Raw genomic sequence first — 24,647 nt, 5'->3', positions numbered from 1 at the left:
ACGGATTTAGAGGGTTTTGCATCTGAACTCTTCATATGTGTGTGTAAGAGGGGACAGAGAAGGAGAGAAAAAGAGAGGCAGCACAGCAATTTTGATGTAAAGGGCCTCACTTGTTTCGTTTTGGCCTTTTGTGCTGTGCTTGTTCAGTCCTATTGTGTGTTGCCCTTTTTGTCATCGCTGCCAAATCCTGCACCCCTTGCTCATTGATGTGACCCGTAGACCACTGTTTTATCTAATCCCCTCTTGTGTTCTGTTTGGGCGTTTTGGTTTACAAGGGCAGCGGTACATGCCGCCAGGGGGGTTTCTACTGTTGTTTTGTCTGCCCTGAAAACAGACTACTACCATGCATATGTGATTCATCCTTATCTATGTGCTATTGGTCAAACAGATAAAAAAGGTTGTGAAATAAGTGTAACACTAAGCTTAATACAATTGCTAGAAAACTCTTAAGAAAGGGACAAGGTGTGTGTGAGGACACAGACTTTGAAATGGAAAGATGAGAGTACAGAGGATCTGGATGAGACTGGGAGGTCAGGAGGAGGAACATTCCAGGCTGGTGTCAAGACAGGTTTAGATCGGGCAGATGCAACCAGGTGAGATCATCAGATCTTTCAAAGACATAAAGTGATTTTAACAGACAATTCATAGATTTTGCAGTTGGAACTGCTGTGCAGAGGTAAAACAAGAGGAAATATTTTTTTTCTTTTTAAAATCAAAAATTCACTTTCTGTTTAAATTAGCTTTCATGCATGATAATGTAATTTACATGAACATGTTGATTATATGAGAAGTAAATGAATGAAACCACAAATAAGAGAAAAAGAAAAAAGTTAAATATGTCAAATAAAGCCAATAGACTACTTACTCGGCTTCTGCTTTTGAAATGACTTTACCAGTGGCTAACCTCTCTGCAACCACGGAAACTGCAGGGTCAAAGTTCAGCCCTGCAGCGGCCACCACTTGGTCCTCCCTTAGGGATTATGGGTAAATGATGGCAGTTAGTTCTGTCTTAAAAGCATACCTGGGCTATAATATCAGCTTTGAGATGAATTACTATACCAGAAGTGTCAGTAGGCACGTAAACTATATGGAAATGCATGAGCTATCTAAACCCAAAGTAATGCAAATACAGGAGGACAGTTACCCAGACCAAGGCAACTCAATACCACTCACTTGATATATAGTGCGAGGAATTTGGAATGCTCAACTTTTCCTTTTAATACTAAATCAGTGTAGCCCTCCCCAAAACCTGAAAGACAGATAAAAACACTGGTTTTACTCAAAGCATATCAAGTTCTATAATGTAATATATAATATGTAATATAATATATACACACACACACACACATATATATATATATATAACCCTAACACACACACAGACACACATACATACATACATTAATCAAACACCTGAGTGACCTTAAACACGAACACAACAGCAGCCAGCACCCAGGGATGCCATGGCCCAGCCCACACCCACCTGTGTAACGGATGGTCATGCCCAGGAGGACGGTCCAGTAGAAAGGCACAGAGTCGAACTCCACCTCTTTATGCAGCATGTTCAGGGCTGCCACCCGTCCTGGTAGGACAATAGTCATGTTAAAAGGCACACATGTAGGCCTACAAGTTTTCTCAAGTTTTTTATTGGTGTAAAAGCATCTTATTTCTTGTTTTCCTTCATGGCTCTGTAAGGTATGATGATGAGTGGTTTGACTTTCCAACTACACTGATAAAGGAAAATGGAATGGGAATCTAGATCTGTGTAGAGGCTAATGGTTGTGTTACGTAAATGCTCCCCTCAGTTTTCCTACCTATGTCCCTACCCTGGCTGACAGATGACTGACAGGCAGTAGGCTATTAGTTGGACATCTCCATGTCTTGATTGGTTTGATGTGAATAAATAATACAAATTATTGTTTCCTAAATTAAAAACACATTGGGTGTCCTCAGAGAAATCATTTTGTTCACCAGAGATTATTTTTTATAGCTACTGGAATGTGCAGAATAATCTCACCCAGATTTAACGCTTTCTTCACAGAAACAAGTTTGTTGTCCATATGATATGTGACAGGTCTGTGGTGCCTGCTAAACATAGTTACCATGTGCCTGTGCTAGCTGCCAGTGGCCTATGTTTACTTTCTGGTCTTTGGCCATTTTCAGAGGGAATGTTGACAGGTCCCCTGCACAGAAGACGTCCTTTATGTTTGTCCTCATATACTGCAGGGAAGAGGAAACTGTCTGAGCCAAATGTCTTGAGTGGAATCCTCCACAATGCTGTCGATAATGAATGGCTCAAGTTTACCTTGTCAACAGGGACGTAGTTCTTTGCATCCATTGTAACGTTACTCCCTTGCAGGCACTCTGAGTTTGGAATGACACCTGCGAAAAAAGTAAGCTTTTGTCAGACTTCATTATTAGTGTAAATAATGTGGCATTTCTGAGAAACTGAAAAGGGGAAAAAAAGCATTGGGCCACACCTCCTATACATACCAATGCCCACTATAAGAATATCAGCAGGGATAACAGTGCCACTTTTCAGGACTATCTCTTTCACCTGGAAGACAGACACCGCAGATATCTCCATGTTACCACGGATGGTCCTCACATCTGACATTTCTTAAATTCAGATACATTTTCAGATTAATCTTTTGGGCTAGGCAAGGCTAATGGAGATAGACCTTGCAAAGTCTATAGCATGTTGTATGCTGAACAACATAAGACACACGTGTTTCCATTTCACACACCTGCAGTCGTGCATGTGTGTCTGCACACATGTACAAAGTAACATATGCATTTTTTCACTGCAACATTTTTTAATGAATGAAATTCAACAGATGGTTGAATCCAAAGATGTCTATTTCAAGTGAGGCTTTTGAGCTTAAAGGAATTTACATTATGTCCCATTTAAGAATAATATCAGTCAGATTCTATTGAGTTTCAATAATATTATTTTTTCAGTATCTCTTATTGATTCAGCTGGAGTTGTGAACCATACCAGCTGTAAGCAGTGTTGCTATTTCTTGTTAACTTCCATAAATCTTGGTCCCTATAGGGGCTCACCCACCACTGTCAATGGGCTGTCCATGTGAGCCGTGGCCTACTGGTTAGCGCTTCAGACTTGTAGCTGGAGGGTTGCCGGTTCGAACCCTGACCAGTAAGCCGTGGCTGAAGTGCCCTTGAGCAAGGCACCTAACCCCTCACTGCTCCCCAAGCGCTGCTGTTGTTGCAGGCAGCTCACTGCGCTGGGATTAGTGTGTGCTTCACCTCACTGTATGTTCACTGTGTGCTGAGTGTGTTTCACTAATTCACGGATTGGGATAAATGCAGAGACCAAATTTCCCTCACAGGATCAAAAGAGTATTGCATATACTTACTTAAAAAGAATCTGCAATTTTTTTTGGACGTTTCACGATTTGTTAAAGGAACCGTATTTAAGAAATGTATTTCAATTAATTATAAAATGGCCCTGATATATCACTAGACATTAAGAAATCATGTTAATTTCAAATAATTATATCACTGACAACAGTAGTCTGGCCAGGATATTGTAATTTAAAAAGTGAAGTTGCAGCCCTCAACTGATGTTGATGTTGTCATGTTGTGTTTTGGCCTGATGCGCCACTCTCCACCTATCAACCAATCACAAAGTCAGTAGAGTTTCGGCATCCGGGTTGCCAGCTCTGCCATTCAGAGTGGAGGGGCAGGGGATACACCGCTCTACAGTAATTTGAAAGTGATTGCAGTACCAGTTTTGGCCACAATCATACATACGGTTCCTTTAATACAGCTGGACCATCTACAGCACTAGATTACAGAGCCAAAAAGAGTCCAATTTAAATCAAAAAGGGAGATCCAAGGTCTAACAGGAGCCAAGGAGCAGGACCGGAGCACTCAATGCTTAATGTGTTTTTATTAGTGCAAACTGACTAACGTTTCGACGCCCATGCGTCTTCTTTAGAGTCGTTTGACTTTGGTTTTGACTCTGAAGATTTTTTGCTCCTTGGCTCCTGTTAGACCTTGGATCTCCCTTTTTGACTTCTGCGTCCTGTTCCATGAGCACCAACCAGGCTGAAGCGCAAGTGACCCCCTTCTACAGTCCAATTTAAATGTACTTTTTCAGAGTTCGCAGTCAAATTGTGTTGTAAGTTTAGATTAAATACTCGATAAACTGTTTATAAGTGTAATGTTGTCTATATGACCTCCATGGTAAATAATAATAAAATGCCATTATCTGCATACATTTACCTTCTATGTTTTATGTTTTGTGTTCTTTACCTTCTTGTCTTCCCCTCTGATTTCTGTCACAATGTCATTCATGTAAAATGTCACACCCTTTTCTTCCAGTATCTGAAAGAACAATAACATGACCACAATTCATAATCTTATTATTACAACCCAATAAGTTACTGCCTTAAAAAAAGTATATCTTTTTTTTCTTGCTTGGCTTAAGACAATCCTGTGTATACTGACCATCATAGTAATCTTCCCAATATCGGGTCCAAAGGTCCTCTGGTAAGGTATTTCGCTGCTACCAATGACGGTGATGCTGAATGCCTTTTCAGTCATGTATGAAGCTATCTCCATGCCTTTACAAACACAAAGACGTCCGTGTGAATGGTGTTCATATATCACATGATGTTCAGCTACAGGTTGTCAAAAGGCATAAATGATGGAACAAGATGGAAATTTCACACCATGGCTCCTGTTGATGTTGCACGTTTAGCAAGTAACACCTTAATTAGCTGAAATGTGCTAACTGTAGGCTGAAAAACGTATAACAATCCTGGATCCCAGTGAAGAGATCAGGTTCAGGTAACTAATAGCTAATAAAACGTAACATCAAAGAGACAGATCAGCGCACCAACAAAGGATGTGCCCACAACAACTATCCTGTTGTTCACGCAGGCATAATGGATTCGTCTGGCATCCTCCGGGGTCTCCAACATCAAGATGTTCTCCAGGTCAGATCCAGGACACTCCAGTCCCTTGGCTCTGAGGAAAAGCATAAACATGAGTTCTGAATCAGCTCAAATCTTATGTCTTTATTGTCTGGATGTTTCACTCTTTTAAACGTTGCTTTTGAAACTTACCTACAGCCAGTTGCAATTAAAAGCTGGTCATAACATTGAGTAATGCCATCGTTGAATGTCACTGTTTTCTTGTCAGTATTTATTGACATAGCCTGGCAAGACAAATATAATAGAAATTGTTACTCCATAGCAGGTAGATGATGTTCCTTTAGCTCACCTGGTGGAGTCAAATGTTACCTACAATAAGGACATGGCTTGCATACCAGAGAGCATGCATGCTGACAAAAATGTATAACTTTACAATACTCATTTTGGATAAAAGCTTCTGGTAAATGACTAATAATATGTATAAATTGTAACTGACTAATTGATCCTCTTGCTTTTAGTAGGACAGTAACTGTCCTTAAAACAGGGCTTACCTCCTTTCTGAGCCACACTTCTATGTCATACTGATGGAAAAACTCCATTCTTCTCAACAGGATACTGTCACTTTCCACATTCATGACCTGAGGAAGATAACTGACACTCAACTATGACAGCAAACTGATTTACTACAGGCAAATGTACATTAAATGTTTCCAATTGCATTTCCAAGTAAGAGAACCCACATAATCTTAACCACTGCAACGTGCAATATTAAACCTTTATGTCACAATCATAGCATCTACCCACCCTTTAGCAAGCCATTCCCAGTCCTTCGACCCGGGCCCCCCCATACCTTGCTGAGTCGGGTTTTGTCATACGGCAACAGGTCATCTCTTGTCACCATGATGATCCGACCGCCATAGTTCTCTTGCCGCAATGTTTCAGCACACACCAAAGAGGCACACCCTACACTTCCACACAAAATGAGTTGAAATGAGATGGAGATATGGCACTAATAACATAGCTACCCCATATGTGTTCTTCTCGGTCTGGCCGTGTCAAAAATCAAGCATGCTTATGAGAAATATAGGAAAAACACACATAACCACAGACTTTTTATGTCTATAGCTAGCCTAGAAATCTAGACGCGCCCCTAGCGGCCGCAAATTACATTTGCTGCCAGGGCTAGTCTAGCAACTCTCCGTTGGCTTGTGAGCTCCAGAAATCGAAACTTAATCAGGCCAATGAAATTGTGTATAGAGTCGTTAGGTGGGCTTAACATAATGATTGATGGCAGAGTTGCAACGGTTTGGCTTGAATTCCCTGCTACTTGAAAACAAATAAGATGGATGTTGCTACTGGCGAACAGTGTGACACGAGTTAAGCTTTTATTAAGTAGGCAAACGTTTGAACTAGCCAACTAGCTCCGCTGGTGGGAAACGCATGGGACTCATAGCGCTGCCGCTGTCCTATTGCGTGCAGAGGGAATTTGAAAGACAACTGATTATCCCGCCCCTCGGACTGAGCACTGCGAACGGTGAGTGTCCAGACCCTACATTTTAATGTGGGTCTGGCTCGTCAGGCTAGTCTATAGCAGTTAAGCCAAACAGAAAAACAATCATCATTCGATTACCATCTGGTATTGTTTAGAATGTCTGATTCATCCTATTAAACAAAAAACTTAATCCATGTGTAGTTCCTGTTTTACAGAAGTAGTTTACACACACACACACACACACACACACAGTAAAGAGCATAAACAATGATTCCATTCTCACCTCCACCTAACAGTATGACGGTGTGGGAGACTTCAGGAACTCTGGTGCCCATCGGCTTTAGCCGTTTGTTCTGTTCCAGAGACTAAAGACAGCAGTTCTTTTACACACAGTATATTACACCCATTATAGAGTTTTAACACTGCACACACAGAGCTAAACTCCAATGCTGTTAGGAATCCAGTGATCTGTCTCAGTCACCCCCACACTCCCTCATAACAACACAAGTATGCTTCAGTATAAAACTGCTTCCATCCTCTAAATGCTTATGCTTCTAACTGAAATTGCTTAAAATACAACTAAAGGATGAATTGGCTTAAAATACAACTAAAGGATGAGGAATTACCTTTTTGTTGATCGATACATATACTTTACTATTCTCGACTTTCACCTGAATGAAAAAAAGGAGAACATTGTCACAACGCCAGGCACTGTATTACTCCATGCATGTTAAAACACTGAAAAACTACTGAAATTTCAAATGTTCATCACGAGATGATCATGTTTCATCTATACACTCTCTGTTAGAAACTAGTCCTGAAATGACATCATGAAATAGTTCTCTGAATGACAGACATCAATACCACCACTATTGGTCAGGTCAGTCATTCAAGAAACATGTTATTCAACCAATATTCTTCAAAACCATATCAATGTCCACAGTCCTCTACTTGATGTGTTACAGGAATACTATCAGTAATGGGTTACCTCCTTACATCTTAACCAATCTGCTTCATCCTTCATTTTTAAATCAATAAAACATATATTGTAGCAGTGCATGACAGGTAGAGATGCAGTTAAAAAAAAGTTACATATACTGACTGAGTGCTTCATATTTCAGAGTTTGTTCTTTTAAGGTTGTATTTTGATGCATGGATCTGTTCTGCAAGTGCCTCATGACTATCACAAACGTTTATCTCTGCATACAATATTCTGTACAAGACAAGTCTTAATAAAAAGAACATTGAGTAACAGTGCCTTGTGAGTAGGCAAGCAGTCCATTGCAGGGAACTCCTCCAGATCACCTGTCTTGAGGTCGAAGCAGGACCCATGCCATGGGCAGCGGACCCTATGGTCACCCAGGTAACCTGTGGAGCAATAGGAAAGGAGGGAGAGAAGATTTCCTAAGTAACTATACTGTAAAACTGGAAAGTAGATTGAGATGTGGTGTTTTGACATTTCCTGTCAACATCAAAACTATATTGCTACTCATAGGTTTCATCAGGGCCCTTTCCACAGGTGTATTATTCAAGCACCATGCAGTCTGCATTCACAATCTAGGTGCTTGATTTTATACACCTGTGGAAAGGGACCTGATGAAACCCATGAATATTTGCAGAGATGGGGAAACCTGGCTTCAGAAAGTAAAAGTCCTACCATGTTTTGGTTCTACCTAAAACCGGTAATTCGCTCAACTACCTGGTTGAAGGGTTAAGCTAATATTAATCAGCTGTTTATTACTGAATGGTTTAAACAAATATGTGGAAGGACTTTTACTTTCTAAAGACGGATTTCCCCCACCTCTGTCATATTGAGGAAGTTAGTTAAAGTCTATATGTGTAGAATATCCTTCTGTCCTGAAACAAATGTGAGGAACAACACTTCAAATCCCATACATTTCATAGCATTCCAACCATAACATACATGTGTTTGCCTGAAGGCTTTATGTACCTCTGCTCAGTGGGGCCCCATAGTGGGTGCATTGGTTGCCAACTGCATAGTAAACCCCCTCACAGCGTGCCAACAGGACATTATGGTGACCAACTTCAACCTCCATCATCCTGCGTGAAAGCAAGAACATGCACTATAACTGGCAATCTCCAAGAGACACCCTCTCCACCCTACTTTTTTACAAGAATGTTTGTAAAAGCATTGAATTATATCAAACTGTTTAGAGTCAGTGCCTGCAATGGCGCCATCAACCTAAAAAGATGTTAAAGTGGGCTGCAATAATATTTAATTTCCCCATACAATCTGAACAGAAGGAAGAGGTACTCAAAAATGTTAATGTTATTTATTTTCACTTGGGACAAATGAATAATTCACCTCCTGGGTCATGTATTTACAACATTTAAACCATAAATGCATTTGTCTCTTTGCCTCAACGTTGGTCAGATAGAAAAACTCTGAAAATCTGCCTGTCTGTGCTGAACATTTTTTTTCTGTCTGTTTTGCAAAGCTGTGAGTTGATCTAAGGTCTGTATGCCTGAAAACCTTCCTTGTCTATGGGCCTTACTGTCCATCTTGGAGCTCTGACTCCAGACACACAGCCTCGGTGACCTCCTCGGGCTCCTCAGGGTCAACGTCTGGCACAGGGTTGGTCTGGCCTATAGGGGCACACATGAGACCAGCACAGCATCTGACATCTGACACTGTTGCATAATGCACACAATAGTGACCATGAGATTAACGGTTCAACATAGAACACTTTAACTAACATACCATGACAAAGAGGGGAAAAAAAACATTAATATGTTGCTTTTTTCATATATGCTATTTATATATTTATTAATACAATAAATATATAAATAGCAGAGAATTTTAGTGCAGATGACACCATGTTGGCTGAATTAGAAAATACATAACATGTGACCATTTATGTGACCAAGAGCCTTTAGATATAATACATTGTTGTATTTCTACATCATATTTCAAAAGGTCCATTTGTGGCCACAGTTGCCAAAGTCTGCCATATTGTAGCCTAGTGGATGCAAATCAGGAAAATACACATTTCTGCATCGAAATGATTGCCTATGGGAACAGGGTATTTAGCATATAGACAAGTTAATACAGTTATGGAAGAGAAGCACTTAAGTGGTTGTCAATTACTTTAAACAAAATACCAGAATACTTACTTGATTGTCTTGCAGACATTTCAGTTTGTAAATAATTTCAGTGTCTTTTTAAAAAATCCTTATCACCAGTCGATTTGATTTCAGTAGAAGGAAATCTCGCATCTAGGCTTTTACGTGGCCGAGGTTTAATCTCTATTAAACGAATGTAACTGGAGGAAATTTAAGTCCATAACCTCGGCATCCACAGTGCTCTGCTACACACCTCATGGCCGGGGTATACACTGGGAATTTGTTTAAACATGAATTTGGCTGGCAAATTTAAGTCCACGTATGATAAGCTCGCGGATGGAGGTGCTTCACTCTTAGAAATCCATTGACCGAGACCCGAAGTCTGTACTCCGTAGAGTGGTAGGCCTACTTTGAATCAGAAAGTGAACATTGCTGAATAGCACGGGGCAATTTCCCAGCAGCACAAAAACAGACTTCAGAATGGCTGACGAGGCAACCAGCTACAACAATGGTGAGCGTTTAGAACAAAGTACGTGACACTGCACATCTTGCGTAAACTACACCGATGTGTTCATTTGCATCTTGCTTCAGTGTGACGTTTGACAGTATGTTGGACTATCAGAGGTTACTTGTAAAGAAACAGGTAAGGTTAAATTCACAAGTGAGTCAAAATACTATAGTGGAGGAGATGATAGCATCACATCACGCTTGGTGCCCAACTAAACCTAAAGTGTCAAATGTGATAACGTAGCCTATAGGCTACATTGCCCAAACTACATCATCTGTAAAACATCCTGTAACTCACAACTGTAAAGCGAGAACCTGAAGAACTCGCACAGCTTTCAGTTAAGATAATGCATGCCCCCTGGTGACGAATGCAGTGATAAGAAAATATCATTAGTCGTGCGAGCCACGAGGATCTTATCAGAGGGGGTGGAGAATAACTCCTCTTTACTTGAAGTTGAGTTTAATGAAGCAACCATTCCAGTGTTGCATGGCTACACGTTGAATGGATATTCGATTTTGGGATAAGCTTCTTTAAAGGCAGTTTTCTTCGTGTCAGTTGTTATTTTTAGAACTGACGGGAGCCCTTTAAGTTAGGCCTACTGCAAAAGAAATGGAGAAAATAGCCCCAATAGTCTTTTGTGATTAGTTAGTCGCACCACGTAGTGTCGCCAAAGTTAATGTAGGTTACAACTAGCGTACAACTTATTACTGCTACTTCTAAAAAGTGGAAGATCACAGAAACGTAAAAAGAAGCGTTCTTCGAGATAATGGATATCGGTATTGTTTTTGGGTCCGCTGGTGCGTTCAAACTTATGAATGCAGCGCTGAATCGTCTGACAGTTCCTGCTGCTGCGCGCAGGAACACGTGGAGATGGAGAAACATATTTACATCATTAATTCATAGCATGTTGACGGGAGTTTGGGCTGTATTTTGGTAGGTATCATTTATTTATACTACAGTACATGTACGTATTGTTTTCTAATAAATCTGTACATGATAACAATATCGTACAACATTGAGAAATAGTTACTTTTCTCTCTCCACACAGTACGTGAATTCAGTTGGAGTGTTTTGCAACCCTCATTGGTACTATAGTTTTTACCTTATATTTTCTACAGTTTCTATCAGCATCCTGAAATGGCAGAAGATCTCATATCAACACACTCTGCCCTCTCTCATACCCTAGTGTCAGTTTCTACAGGTATGTAGAAATTTGTGTAGCTCAGTAATTAAATATTCAATTATATTAGATTACTAGTAGGCAGTGTGTCTTGCTATGCAGGCGGCAACTTGGGCAGAGTGGACCAACAATCTCCACTTCTTAGGTGTTAAGGACAAGGCATTGTTGCTGTGGATAACATGTAGTAGATAAAGCAACAATATGCCTTTTTGTACTTATATAGTTCCATATTTGTTTTCAAGGTTATTTCATCCATGACTTCATGGACAATGTCCTCAACCAGAAGCTCAGTGCAGGCTGGGAAGTCCTATGTCACCATTTCGTGGTAAGATTGCATACTGTGTCTACATTGCATTGTAAACATTTTGTCGACTGCAGCTGATTATAGTAACCTGATTGCTGCAGAAAAAGGAGTTAGATGAAGTACATTGGTTTAAGTATAAGTATATATACTCTTTTGATCCCGTGAGGGAAATTTGGTCTCTGCATTTATCCCAATCCGTGAATTAGTGAAACACACTCAGCATACAGTGAACACAGTGAGGTGAACAAGCACACACTAATCCCGGCGCAGTGAGCTGCCTGCAACAACAGCAGCGCTCGGGGAGCAGTGAGGGGTTAGGTGCCTTGCTCAAGGGCACTTCAGCCGTGCCTACTGGTCGGGGTTCGAACCGGCCACCCTCCGGCTACAAGTCCGAAGCGCTAACCAGTAGGCCACGGCTGCCCTCTTTTAACCTGTGGATGAGTGCAAACGCATTGTGTAGTAGCATACATTTTGGACATGATTGTACATATTAATGTAGTAAAAGGGATGTCTTCTCCCATTCACATTAGTGTGTTCCCCTATGTTTTTTTGGGCCACACTGAAAAACCCTCTGACCACCCAAACGGCTGTTTGTTTTGGTGTTAAATCCTAACCTGCAGAACCAGTATATACCAGCAGTAAATAACCAATATATGTTCTTTTTTTCTCTCTCATTGTAAATGAGTGAAACCCAGCTTGGGCCAAGAGTGTCTTGTGAAAACAAAGGGCTACTTATCTCAATTCACGTGAGAAAGGAAGGACGCAATGGGTGTACATAGAGGCTTGTAATTGACACCTCTGGGATTGCCATCAATTACAAATAGACAAATAAACAACACCACACTCACTCACACTCAGGGGCCGTGCACACGACGCCGGTTTTTGTGAAACCGGTGAGGTTTTGTTAACGGTTACGCCTTGCATGTTCACGACGCCGGCAGTTTAGGAGACTGAAACCGATAGCTTTTGAAACCGGCTTCCGAAGTGGGAACTTTTGAAACCGCCGGCTAACTTTCGCCGTGTAGACGCCTGTAGGTGCGAAGCCGGCAACTTTATGACAACATAGCCCCACCTCTCAACTCAGCCACGGCACTCGACCTGACATGTTGCTTGTCAAAACAAACCAAACCATTTATTTATCATATTAAAATGTTTTTCTTTCCCCTGTCATGATTTATGTGCACAATGTAGCTTATCAGCCACAGTCATACTCTCTCTCTCTCTCTCACTCTCACTCTCACTCTCACTCTCACTCTCACACACACACACACACACACACACACACACACACACACACACACAAACATAGTCATAAATGTTTTATGTTTGTATGATAACCCAGACCCATCCACATGTTATATCACTTTTTCAGGTCAAGGGCTTTGTGCCACAAGTTGCAGGTAGTAAAAATATTAAGCTTTTGAAATCTTAAAGGAATCCATGTGATATACATATCTCTGCTTATACATCCCATGTTTTTCTTTACTTTTAAAGATAACTCACAGAACAGTAAGTGTGCCTGTCCTGAGGTCAACATTTTCAGGATGTGACACGTGTGTCATGTTCATCTCTCTCTCTCTCTCTCTCTCTCTCTCTCTCTCTCTCTCTCTCTCACAGACACACACACACACTAATCAAAAACACAACACTGTGTGCAGTGGAATCTTCCATTATTCCAAGATTGTGTAGCACAACCTCAAAAGGTTAACTTATGTCATGTTTTTCTATATGTCCCCATATACTGAGGTCAGGCACAGATTGTGAAAGTGTATATTTTTACATGTGTTTTGTGCCTCATTGTTTATCAACCAAAACACATCATTAGTTTCACCATCAATTACATATGGTCATTTGAATACATTTTCCAAGCTAAAAGAGTATCCTGGAGGACAGGCCAACCCATTCCCATTTATTTGTAACTTTTTATTTTTCATTTTTCAGAAATTATAGAATAACCACAGGTAGCTACACTCTCCCTCCGTATGGTTCCTGGTTGACTGAAGTACACTGCACAAAAGCTGTCTAAGAATTTCTGTGATTCTGACAAAAGAAGCGGTTTACTGGTTGTTGTGACTCAGAAAAGCACTCGTGTTGACTTCAGGAAGCACAGTCTAAAGTCCTCAGTCACAAGCTGAAAGTATAGAGCAGTGGGACATCAGAACTAGACTGATCCAGTGTTTTTTAGGTTTCCTACGAAAGTAATTTTTGTATGTGCACAGGTTTTACATAACTTGTAATAATCCTAAATCAAAGCCGCATTTAGCCCTCACTGCCTGGTGGTTTGACCCCTCTTGCCTCTGTGGAGGTGCTCAAATTGATGATTAACAAAGTGTGTGTGTGTAGGTGCATGCCTGTTTGTGTGTGTGTGTGCAGACATGTGTTTTCTTTGTGTGAAAGAGTGTGTATGTGTGTGTGTGTGTATGACCAGTGACCTTTCATAAATGAGCTGTTAGAAGGTGAGACTAAGTTGCTTAACAGCATGTGATCTCACGAAAGATTCTTTTACACCAATGGCAACTTCAGCTGACCTTGGACTGACCTTTACACAATTATCAGTGTGCCCTATAAGCACTGCTACACAGCTTCAGGTTAATGTATTGTTCAATACTATTGCTTGGTACCGAGTTGTTTTTGGTTGTATTGAGTTTCTTCTTTGAAATTCTTTCATGTGCTAAAGCCTATTCTTAACAGATTTGTGATGTTTACGCAGCCTTTGTAGATTATTGGTTTATTTAGCGTTTCAGGACTGTATCTGTGACCACTCTTACTGTAGAAGAGTAATTTGATTTAACACATAACATACTGTAATGTACTATTAGTGTGTCATTTTGAAGTTTGAAGAGCCAAGTGTTGTAAGCACATTCTCTCTCTCTCTCTCTCTCTCTCTCTCTCTCTCTGTGTATGTGTGTGTTTAAAATTCTGAAGATGTAAAGGTACCCAGTATAATCTGCTTTTGAACTATGTCCTGTTGATAGGATAACGAGGATCTCTGCACCCCCCCCCCCCCTTTCACACACACAGGTGGTCACATGCTTCAGCATTGCAGTTCTGACCCGTCAGTACGTTGGCTTCGCTGTAGTGGCCCTGCTAGTGGAGATCAACTCGGTGTTCCTGCATGGGCGACAGCTGCTGCGCATGTCCGGCCGGGCTGCCTCTTCGGGGGCGCTGTGCCGCCTCAACAGCGTGCTTAACCTGGGCACCTTCGTGGCCTTCCGCATCAGCACACTGGCCTGGATGACCCGCTGGCTGGCGCTGAATCGGACGCGGGTACTGCTGCCGTTGTACGCGGTCGGGAGTGTAGGCCTGTTGGCCATCATGGTGATGAACGCCGTGCTGTTCTACCGGCTGCTGCGCAGTGACTTCCTCCAGGCTGGCCGAGAAGGAACGAGGAAGGAGAAATGAAGAGACCACTCAGGTGTTTTGATTCCCCTCCAGACAAAGCCTCATCCAAACACATTACAATACACTGCCTACCTTCTAAAATATATTGTATATTGTATGTTTTCATACAGTATAAACCTCAAAAATTAGGCTTAAATATACAGTGCAGTTTATAGATCCATTACTGTACTTTTACTAATGTATATGTTTGTACAGTCTTTAATGGAATTATATTACAGTAAATGTATACTTTATATTCAAAGAACATAAATGCTGTATGTGAGTTCACTTTTGGCATCCATATACTCTAGTATGTAACAGCCACCTCTTCAGAGAAATGTATGTGAAGTCACTGTAATAGGAACACCAGCCCTTAGTAAACACCAAAGAGCTGATGCAGCCTACATTTGAACCACCCATTATTACTTATACTGATATCAGACACTTGCAACCCTGCAACCCATCAAATGGACATGGGTTATTTGAAAAATGCTCAACTTGCAGTAGTTTATATTTAACAAGAGCCTATATCTGGGCTCTGGTGGCATAAGGGATACAGTCATCAAGTTGAAGGTTCACATGCTCACATGGATCTTAGTTAGTTTATTGTAGCTGCTACCCAGAATGCTGTCTCACAGTGTGTCTCACTCAGTGGTGTAGTGGTAAAATAAGAGGTGGGTAAACTAGGAATTCTGTGATCAAAATAAAAAACAAAAAGGCATTCAGAACATGTTTGATAATGAGCCTCCACTACATCCCTGGTCTCACTTTGTGACTTGATTTGACTGTGGACATTTGTTGTGGAAACTTTGTTGAAAACTGTTTTGTCCTACTGACGCTATAGAAGGTGGATTCTGAACAAATACAATTTTTTTTTCTTCATATAAGTGTTCTTCTAACACCCTTATTGAAGGTTTTGCACTTTTGCACCTTTTTAGAATTCCTACTTCCAGTAGCTGAAGCCCTTGAGCCAACAAGCCTTGTGAGTGTGTGAGTGTGTTTACCACTAGGGGTCAGCATAACGCCAGGATAACCTCCATCCTCGTCCAAGGTACTGAAAATCTGTCAAGGAAAGTAACACAAGAACAATGTCTTGGATTACGCTGCAGCAAAGATGACCACATTTTTGAACGTAGCTTTACAGTCTCCTGGTGCCTACCTTTCGTTCAGAAAGTAAATGCTGACAAAGTCTTAGAAGGCTTTTCGTTTTTAAGAGGAAGAAGATCAGCGTCATTACGCGAAATCTGTTCGTCGCTGTGTGATTTCCCCATTTTTTCCTCAGAACAATTCATTGTTACGCTGATTCGTTTAGTTGGGTCTCTGTTTTTTGTCGGACATTGCCCACCTCACCACAAACAAAACGTGTCACTGAGCCATCCGGTCACGATGCACTGATACAGTCGTACCGCTGTCGAATCCTTCGTTAATTTAAAAGGTGAGTTCTGACAACAGAAATTTGACATTGCCTTTAATATGATTTGTCGTATGGAAGAGTGCTGCGCATTATTAAACACGGTTAACCAGTTAATTAACCAGTTAATGTAGTTTAATCCGATATGCAGCCCATATGCCACGTTGAGTGTAAGTGAAAATTGTAGCCTGCTAACAATGGATATTGTGCATAGAGGATGCGATGGCCAATTCTGTCGGAAGGTATGTTTTGACATTTAAATCAGTGGGTCACATGCTTAGTATAAGGACCTCAAGTAAATTATAGTATAAGTTAAAGTTGCATTTATGCGTCTGTTTGATGAAACTACTAAGCGTTGCACTACAGATTTTACGCGAGTTAACACTGTACCATGAAGCCCTACATTGGGTTATCTCCAAGGTGCTCCTTTAACCGACAGCGGTGCTTAATGAAGGAGACGGTGTCAAAGGCTTAGGGGAGGGCCTAACGAAAGTGCTCGTTGGGCTTGGAAAATACTGCGGAATCAGCATCATACCACAACCAAGCATCTAACTGTGATAACAAATACATTTCGTGAGGGACCTGTACTATTGCGCTGCGCGCGAGGAGCTGAAGAGCATGATTTAATTGCTGCGATCATCCAGTGATTCAATCCTTTTTAGGCCATGTTACAATGGACCCTGCAATTGAAATGAAGCCTTGCTGCTTTTGAATCCTACTTATTGACATACCTTTTGGATTCATTTTCGAAAGATTGCAGGATTAGCGTCGCGTTCCATAATTATTTGAGGAATACACATGTAACCCTCTTTTGCCTCAGAGGGGTGTGCTAGTGTAACCTGGGTCCTAGGGTATGGTTCTCACCTTTTAAGCCTGCTGTTTAACCAGAGTAGCTTAAGCACCCCTACGGTATAAAGGTTATACTTGGCTCTATTTAACCAGTGAGTGGAGACGGAGTCAGTATAACAAACAAGAATGTATTATAAAACACAATAAAATCACAATATGACAATGCAAATGAATAAGACTATATGTACAAAAATATCCAACTATGTATGCCCAGCTACTAGGCCAAAGTCAAGTAGACGGGACCACCGGGTCAGTCTCTGCGGAAAAAATTTGAACAGGATATCAAAAGTACCGATTCAAATATAAATATAATTCTCTGTGTGGATATAAGTTTTTAAAACTGTACACCAAAAGTAGCGATTAACACGGTAAGTATAGATTAGTCAATAAAGCCCTGTGTGGAAGTACATGTACTAAAACCATGCACTAAACAGTATAGTCAGGTAGAACCCCAGGATAGGTGTGACATAAGGTACTAATGCAATTTTTTTGCATAAATTAATAGTTTAGGGGGTGTAGACTCAGAATCTGACGGGTGCACCCTTGAGCATTTTTTTTAATGTCATAATTTGTCACGCCCCCTTTTTTTGACCATAAAAAAATAACTAGATGCACATTACTGTATAAACCCATCATGTATGGTATCAAATGAAAGCTCTTCTCAAACAGAAACCAATGATGTCTGTAAAAAACATGCTAAAATGATTTCAAGTCCCTTCAGAGAACATAATAACTGTAAAGCCTTGTAAGGTCACACCGCTGAAATGGTAGGCTGAGCAACAAATTGTATCAACCCTCAACAATTAATCAAATAGACAAAGTTATAAGGAACAAAGTAGAACTTTCTCACAGATACTGAAAGCAACTATATACAGAACATGTTGCCAGGCAGGCCTTGTACACATCGCAAACATCAAATGTCTCCTCCAAAAAACATTCATTCAATCAGACATTTCTCCCTCGCTGTCATCAGTATCCACCACTGAAAGTGTAGCCATCTTTGAATTTTTATTTGCACACTATTCACCACCTTTGCAGTTGCAGTAGGTGGTGCATGGTAGTCCATCTGACTGACAGCTGCAAGATGCCCTGGAGCATGCTGGCACTGCCTTGCATCCACAAGCAACAAGCTGTAGACCTGTTTTGGGTGCCATGTCAGTGTTGCCATGAACAGGCACAGGAATTCCATCCTCTATTTTCCAACCAAACAGGGATACATCATCAGTACACATTGGAGGTGTTTTTTTGTCAGCAGCTCTCCACAGAAGGACTTGCAGCCGTGCACGCTTGATGTGTTCCGCTGCATATTCTCTTGTTGGAGGAAGACTCTTTATTTAAGGAGGGTTTTTTTCTTGGTGAATAGCATGTATCTCAAGTTACTGAGGCTTTCAACAGTCTTTCCATAGTAGAGGCAAGAAAGGAAATCCATTCATGCTCATCAGCTTCTACAGTACATATGTAAAATTCTTCAAATCAAGATTCCTCTTGAGCATCAAACTGATTGCTGAGGTTTTCCCTTTTCCGTATGGATATGACACACTGTCACAACCAAACAATGCATGAACAGCCAACAAATCATAACATTTGTCTCCTAATTTTGCAGCCATAGCATTAATGTCAATTACTTTAGGCATCCATGGCCTACTGGTTAGGGAATCGGACTTGTGACTGAAGGTGGCCAGTTCGATCCCCGACTGGTAGGAAAAATTTAGGTGGGGGGATTGACTTAACAGCGCTCTCCCACATCAATAATCATGGATGAGGTGCCCTTGAGCCCTGCTCCCTGGGCGCCGGATCAAGGGCTGCTCACTGCTGCTGTGGGTGTGTATGTGTACTAGTGTGTAGTACACTTGTACACATACACACCCGCAGCAGTGAGCAGCAGTAGTACCTAGTGTGTTGACTGCTCAAGGGTGTGTGTGTGTTTGAATGTGTGTACACTGTTTGTGTGGGTGTGTTGTACCCCCAAATGGATAAAATGCAGAGCACAAATTCCTTGTATCGGTGAGGTTAGCCCTATGTTCCCACATTTCTAGGGTTAGGCCTGAGGGTTAGGGGACATAGGGCTGTGGGAACATAGGCATGCTCCCGTACTGGTATATGTAAGTATACTTGGGCAGCCATGGCCTACTGGTTAGGGCTTAGGGCTGCTGGTTCGATCCCCAACCAGTAGGAGAAATGTTGGAGGGGGGGAGGGGGGAGTGGTTGAAGAGCACTGCTCTCCCATGCCCACAACCACGGCTGAAGTGCCCTTGAGTAAGGCACCTGACCCCTCACTGCTCCCCAAGCGCTACTGTAGCAAGTCAACTCACTGCTCCGGGTTAGTGTGTGCTTCACCTCATGTGTGTTTCATCTCACTGTGTGTTCACTAATTCACAGATGGGATAAATGCAGAGACCAAATTCCTTGTATATGCAAGTATACTTGGGCTATAAACCTGATTTACATTTGTTACATTTACATTATATTTGTTGTTGTTATTCCAAATGATTCGTGTCATTCCTTGCAATACTGGAAGAAATAATTTTCTTGATTCTGTCCTCTCCTCCTGTAATTAACTTTGCAGTTTTCTCTGTAATTAAGGGGACAAATTCAAGGACTATTATAGTTAATGTGCTGACTAACTGGCAAGTACCTCATAACTCAAACTAGTTTGTATCAATCCTGGACTGTGGTGCCTGTTTTTAAAGCATTACAAAAATGTTAGGATGAAAAATATTGTTTGTAATTCTGTATGACAAATAGCTAGCTAGCAGACTACTGTGCAGGTTAGACAATAATGCCTAGTGTAATGCCACTATACAATGCCTGTTGTGGAAAATCAGTTAGCTATAGCTAGAGGGTTGTGAATTAACCCTGGGCTACACACATGTGATGTGTTATTGTTTTGACTTTGCATGACATTTCCAAAACCATAGTATTTCTGTGACTGCATGCAAAATGTGTGTATTTGTATGTGGGTGTCTGTTATGCTCTGTGTTTGTGTTCATACATGTGTTTGTGTGTGTCTGTATGTGCACCTGCGTGTGTGTGTGTGTTTGTGTGTGTCTGTATGTGTACCTGCGTGTGTATGTGTGTGTTTGTGTGTCTGTATGTGCACCTGCGTGTGTGTGTGTGTGTGTGTGTCTGTATGTGCACCTGTGTGTGTGTGTTGTCTGTAGATGTGTACAGTACATTTCCAATAAAAAAAGAGGAAAAAACATATGTAGAACAGAATCCCAGATATAGGGCAGGTGTCTGTTAGCTTCTTTTTAACAGGCTATGTTGGTTTTACATCTGCATCTATAATAAGATCATTTAGGATTACACCATTTAAAATTCACAGTATGCATATGGTTTATTGGCTTCAAGCAAGATAGGTGGCTTTAGGGAACATTTTATGGCCCAGTGGTCATCTTTGATATTGATGTTAACATTCTGACATTAAAATCAATATGTGCTTTTCAAAGGGGACATAGACATCACATCTCAAACATTTCACCCCATAACAGGTGAACAACCCCTCACTGTCTTCAGCAACACTCACTGACCCGGTGTCCTCCCACACAGGTGAGCCGTGTGGTTTCCATGGAGACGAGTGCCCTGGCCCAGCAGGTGGAGAGCGTGGAGCGCAGCGTGGCGTTCCTGCAGCAGGAACACCTGGTGCTGCTCACCGGGCTTCGGCTGGAGATCCTGCACCTCAGGAAACGATGTACCGGTTGGTCACCTGATGTGATGTCACTTTTTCCCGCAGAGCATGTTTCACTTTCCTCACTCCCAGTGCAGTGACCATAGATATTAATTAGACAATGCGGTATCTAGCTTTCTAATATCTATGGCTGTGACCTTGTTGTGATGCTAAATATCAGAGTAGCGACCCTAAATAAGTAAGATGTGTCTATTGAATGGGTTCTATTAATATTGAGGGCAAGCAAAGTAGCATAAGGTTTGAACGACAAGTTATTGTAAAGATATACACCCTGTATCGCTAAATCACTGTAACCCTCAAACTCCTTATGGCCAGGAGATGAATTGTAAAGAAGTAAGTAGTGGGGGATGGTGTTGGAGTTACACTTATGAAGAGGTGGTTGGGTGAAGTGTGTATAAAGTGAAAAAAAACATGTATTCTTTACTCAGTTAGTGAAAAATCCTTCTTTGTATTGATGTTCACGGCATCAGAAATGTAAACTTTCCCATTGTCTTCTCAACCAGTGTCATATAACAACTCTTTGTGTGTAAATGTTTAAGGTGGAAGAACAGTATTAGCTCTTTTAAAACCTCATTTGTCTAATCCTCTCTCTACAGAGTTGAACTGTGAGCTAAATGACAGGTTACCCAGAAGAACCCAAGCTGGTGAGTACTGCGGTAAAATCCACCAATGAGCTGACCGTAAAACTGAGATTAACCAGTGTGCTGTCGTACAGTTATGAGAGGCAAGCCATGTTTGTTCATATAGCACCATTCACACATACACATTGATAATTCACAGTTCTTTATAGACCCTTTCAAGAGAGTTCCATTATCAGCATCATAGGTGGCCGGCCCCACAAGGCTTCCGTTTTAACATTCCATATGTTATCTTAATGCAGAGGAAGTAGATTTGGAACCAAATAGAAAGTTCAAGCATTGTTTTTGTTTTTATTGTTGAAAGTGCGTTACTGATTCTCTGTTTGCAGTGCATTTGTGATTGCAATCAACACACACAAAAAAAAAACATTTTCATGTATTAGACCTCTAGAGAGCGCTGTTCGCATTCTTATTTAGTATTTCCTGTGTGCTCTCTGCTGCTTAAATTATATACAGTATATCATATAATTATGCGATAAGAAATAGTGTGGTATCTTATCATGCCAACTCAAAGGGGAACTGTGAGAGGTCAGAGATACACTTGAACACGGCACTGGAAGTAATATGAAGTCACTGTCATTGTTTCTATCTGCTAACTGTTTCACTTCACTGCTCAGCCAAGTATGAGCCTCTGTGTCCTCATTTGTCAGTTGAATGCTTCACTGAACAGCTCTTTTATGTCAATGGGAATTTGCACTTTATTCTTTTGAACAAGTTACATTGACTGGACACTGTGTATGTGTTTGTGTTTGTGTGTGTGTTTGTGTGTGTGTTTGTGTGTGTGTGTGAGTGTGTGTGAGTGTGTTGTTCTCGTAATTCTCTGCACTTTCATCTTATTCTCAGTGGCTTCCGTGTAAAGTAGCATTTCTTGGACTGTAATCTATGCCACTCTCTGTCAAATAAATGTACTGTATAAACTGTAAACCAAAGTATTTCTGTAACTGCATGCAAAATGTGTGTATTTGTATATGGGTGTCTGTTATGCTCTGTGTTTGTGTTCATACATGTGTTTGTGTGTGTCTGTATGTGCACCTGCGTGTGTATGTGTGTGTGTTTGTGTGTCTGTATGTGCACCTGTGTGTGTGTGTGTGTGTATGTGTGTGTTTGTGTGTGTGTGTGTGTGTGTGTGTGTGTTTGTGTGTGTGTGTATGTGTGTGTGTTTGTGTGTGTGTGTATGTGTGTGTGTTTGTGTGTCTGTATGTGCACCTGTGTGTGTGTGTGTGTTTGTGTGTGTGTGTGTGTGTTTGTGTGTGTGTGTATGTGTGTGTGTTTGTGTGTCTGTATGTGCACCTGTGTGTGTGTGTGTGTGTGTAGATGTGGATGAGGAGCAGGAGCGGCTGGAGGCTCAGCTGCAGACGGCGGAGCAGAGCCTGGCGGAGCGTGAGTGCGGTCTGGCCGACCTGCGTCTGGAGCTGCGGCGCAAGGGGGCGCTGGCGGGCGCCCTGCAGGCCCGCCTCCGCGACGAGGAGCGCCGCTTCCTGGACGAGCTCAAGCGCCGCAGTCACAAGATCACCGCGCTCGGGCGGCAGCTGCGGCAGCAGACGGACGTGGCGGCGCAGCTCTCCTTCCAGCTGCACTCGGCCCGCTTCAGCCTGTACCACCAGACGGACGGAGGAGGAGGAGGAGGAGGAGAGGAAGAGGAAGAGGAGGAGGGTGGGGAGGAGGAGGACGACGATGAAGAGGAGAGTGAAGAGGGCTCGCCCGAGTCAGACTGGTCACTGTCCGCGCAGGCATCCCCTGAGGTGGTTGAGAGACGGCCGCCAAGGGTCTGCGCAACGTCCCCTAGGTCCCGGCGCTCGGAGAGAGTCCGGGAGTGTGTGCCGCGAGCGAGGGTGCACGGGCCGGAGGAGCCACGAGCCATGCCTGACCCCGCCCTCTTCCTGTACCCGTTTAGGCATAGGCTGCTGCCGCTGCATGCCTCACTGGGGCGGATCTGCAGGGAAGCTGACCATTCAGAGACCTCAGAGGGGAGACGGAGCAGACACAGCAACCAATCACCAGTCAGGGGGAGAATGGAGCCAGACACCACTGAATTATAAGTTTATAGTTAGATACATAGGGGAAGTAGAAATCTCGATAAAGAGTCTGGTTATTTAGCTAGCTAGGCAAATAAATGTATTTAAAGGAACACGCCAACTTTTTGGTAAATTAGCTCATTTGCCGTCGACCCCAGAGTTAGATGAGTGATTACATACCCTTCTCTTCTCTGTGCATGCCATAATCCAGTCTGATACCCTACCTACCACCTAGCTTACACAGCTATTCTAAGCAGATACATACTGGGCACTTTTCTAATGTTGGCAAAGCACCGCTACCTGGGCGCAGTGATGGCAGACAGCAGCACTGTGTGCCAGGTAACACGTCGTGCACAGAGTTTGAGCACTCAGTGAAGGGAGGATGTAGTTCTGAGTATTCCTCTGCTTAGAAAAGACAGGAGTATGTATCCTCTCATCTATCTCTGGGGTAGACGGTAAATAGGCCAATTTCCCAAAATGTTGCCGTTTTCCTTAGGTCTATATTTGAGCCTTACTGATAGCCTACTGAGCTGAAAAAAATGAAAGACTTATATCACTTCAAGCCCTGGAATATGTAATACAGGGGTCTAATATAAAATACATCATTATTATAATCTTCATAGTCATGTTCATCGTTGCTGTTAATTAAACTACACACTGTAATATTGGTACAATCAATGAGTCACTCACTTAAACCTCACTGATTTTAACAATACTGTGCTGAATATGCTGGCCTTAGACTGTTAGAGAAACATATGAGATTGCATAGAAAATGTTACTATTTACTAAGCTTTACTGAGATAAGCAAAGAGGTATGTTTATATTCATAATAATACAGTCATGAAGTATGATTGTGTTATGTTTTGTATCAGGTATATCACAGTATTTGATGGAACCTGAATAGGCGTTATTGTCACTTTAAAATAAAGTATTTCTTTATCATAACAGTGACGAAAAGTGTTTGCAGCTTTCTCAAAAATATTTGAGTTGCTGTTTAGTTATCCACTTGTGCCTGTACAAAACCAGTTTCATAGGAAGCCATATAATGATAAATGATGTCCAACGAATGGAGTAGCAACATGGATGGTGTACATTTATGTCAAATAAAATGTATTTAAAAGTTCAAATATGATATTTGTTGCTTTTTTCCCCTCGATAGTACAGTGTGTTGCGTTATGATGCGTGATCACGTGGTT

General features: G+C 41.7%; 3 protein-coding genes across 7 annotated transcripts; 2 read left to right on the top strand and 1 right to left on the bottom strand.

Moving 5' to 3' along the window:
• Positions 1-23: 23 nt before the first annotated feature.
• Positions 24-9,742, bottom strand: LOC121709944 (apoptosis-inducing factor 3). Its single transcript, XM_042093690.1, has 19 exons — positions 9,529-9,742; positions 8,910-9,000; positions 8,345-8,454; positions 7,652-7,761; positions 7,020-7,064; positions 6,677-6,758; positions 5,752-5,864; positions 5,453-5,539; positions 5,094-5,185; positions 4,865-4,995; positions 4,474-4,589; positions 4,279-4,350; positions 2,494-2,557; positions 2,306-2,382; positions 2,103-2,220; positions 1,484-1,582; positions 1,174-1,249; positions 866-970; positions 24-608 (listed from the first exon to the last, which is right to left on the bottom strand). Exons 1-19 carry the CDS (start codon positions 9,545-9,547, stop codon positions 560-562), a joined length of 1,656 nt encoding a protein of 551 aa, XP_041949624.1. The 5' UTR covers positions 9,548-9,742; the 3' UTR covers positions 24-559.
• Positions 9,743-9,908: 166 nt separating this feature from the next.
• Positions 9,909-15,682, top strand: LOC121709942 (TLC domain-containing protein 2-like). 4 transcript variants are annotated; one of them, XM_042093687.1, is made up of 6 exons: positions 9,909-9,988; positions 11,104-11,186; positions 11,408-11,490; positions 12,842-12,869; positions 12,964-12,978; positions 14,491-15,682. In XM_042093687.1, exons 3-6 carry the CDS (start codon positions 11,420-11,422, stop codon positions 14,869-14,871), a joined length of 495 nt encoding a protein of 164 aa, XP_041949621.1. In that variant the 5' UTR covers positions 9,909-9,988; positions 11,104-11,186; positions 11,408-11,419; the 3' UTR covers positions 14,872-15,682. The 4 variants fall into 4 exon arrangements, with proteins under 4 accessions (XP_041949621.1, XP_041949623.1, XP_041949622.1 ...); XM_042093689.1 differs by having other exon boundaries at positions 9,963-9,988; positions 11,114-11,186; XM_042093688.1 differs by lacking the exon at positions 9,909-9,988 and adding an exon at positions 10,042-10,120.
• A 204-nt stretch (positions 15,683-15,886) lies between these two features.
• Positions 15,887-24,578, top strand: si:ch211-274p24.4 (coiled-coil domain-containing protein 92). Of its 2 annotated transcripts, none has more exons than XM_042093685.1 (4): positions 15,887-16,285; positions 20,660-20,807; positions 21,395-21,442; positions 22,751-24,578. In XM_042093685.1, the coding sequence occupies exons 2-4, from the start codon at positions 20,678-20,680 to the stop codon at positions 23,473-23,475; spliced, it is 903 nt and encodes a 300-aa protein (XP_041949619.1). In that variant the 5' UTR covers positions 15,887-16,285; positions 20,660-20,677; the 3' UTR covers positions 23,476-24,578. The 2 variants fall into 2 exon arrangements, with proteins under 2 accessions (XP_041949619.1, XP_041949618.1); XM_042093684.1 differs by lacking the exon at positions 15,887-16,285 and adding an exon at positions 16,293-16,503.
• Positions 24,579-24,647: the final 69 nt, after the last annotated feature.

The sequence above is a fragment of the Alosa sapidissima genome, chromosome 5, assembly GCF_018492685.1.
Source record: "Alosa sapidissima isolate fAloSap1 chromosome 5, fAloSap1.pri, whole genome shotgun sequence".
In the NCBI taxonomy this organism is placed as follows: domain Eukaryota; kingdom Metazoa; phylum Chordata; class Actinopteri; order Clupeiformes; family Clupeidae; genus Alosa; species Alosa sapidissima.
The sequence above is the reverse complement of the archived record's forward strand: the minus strand, read 5'-3'. Positions and strand labels throughout refer to the sequence as shown.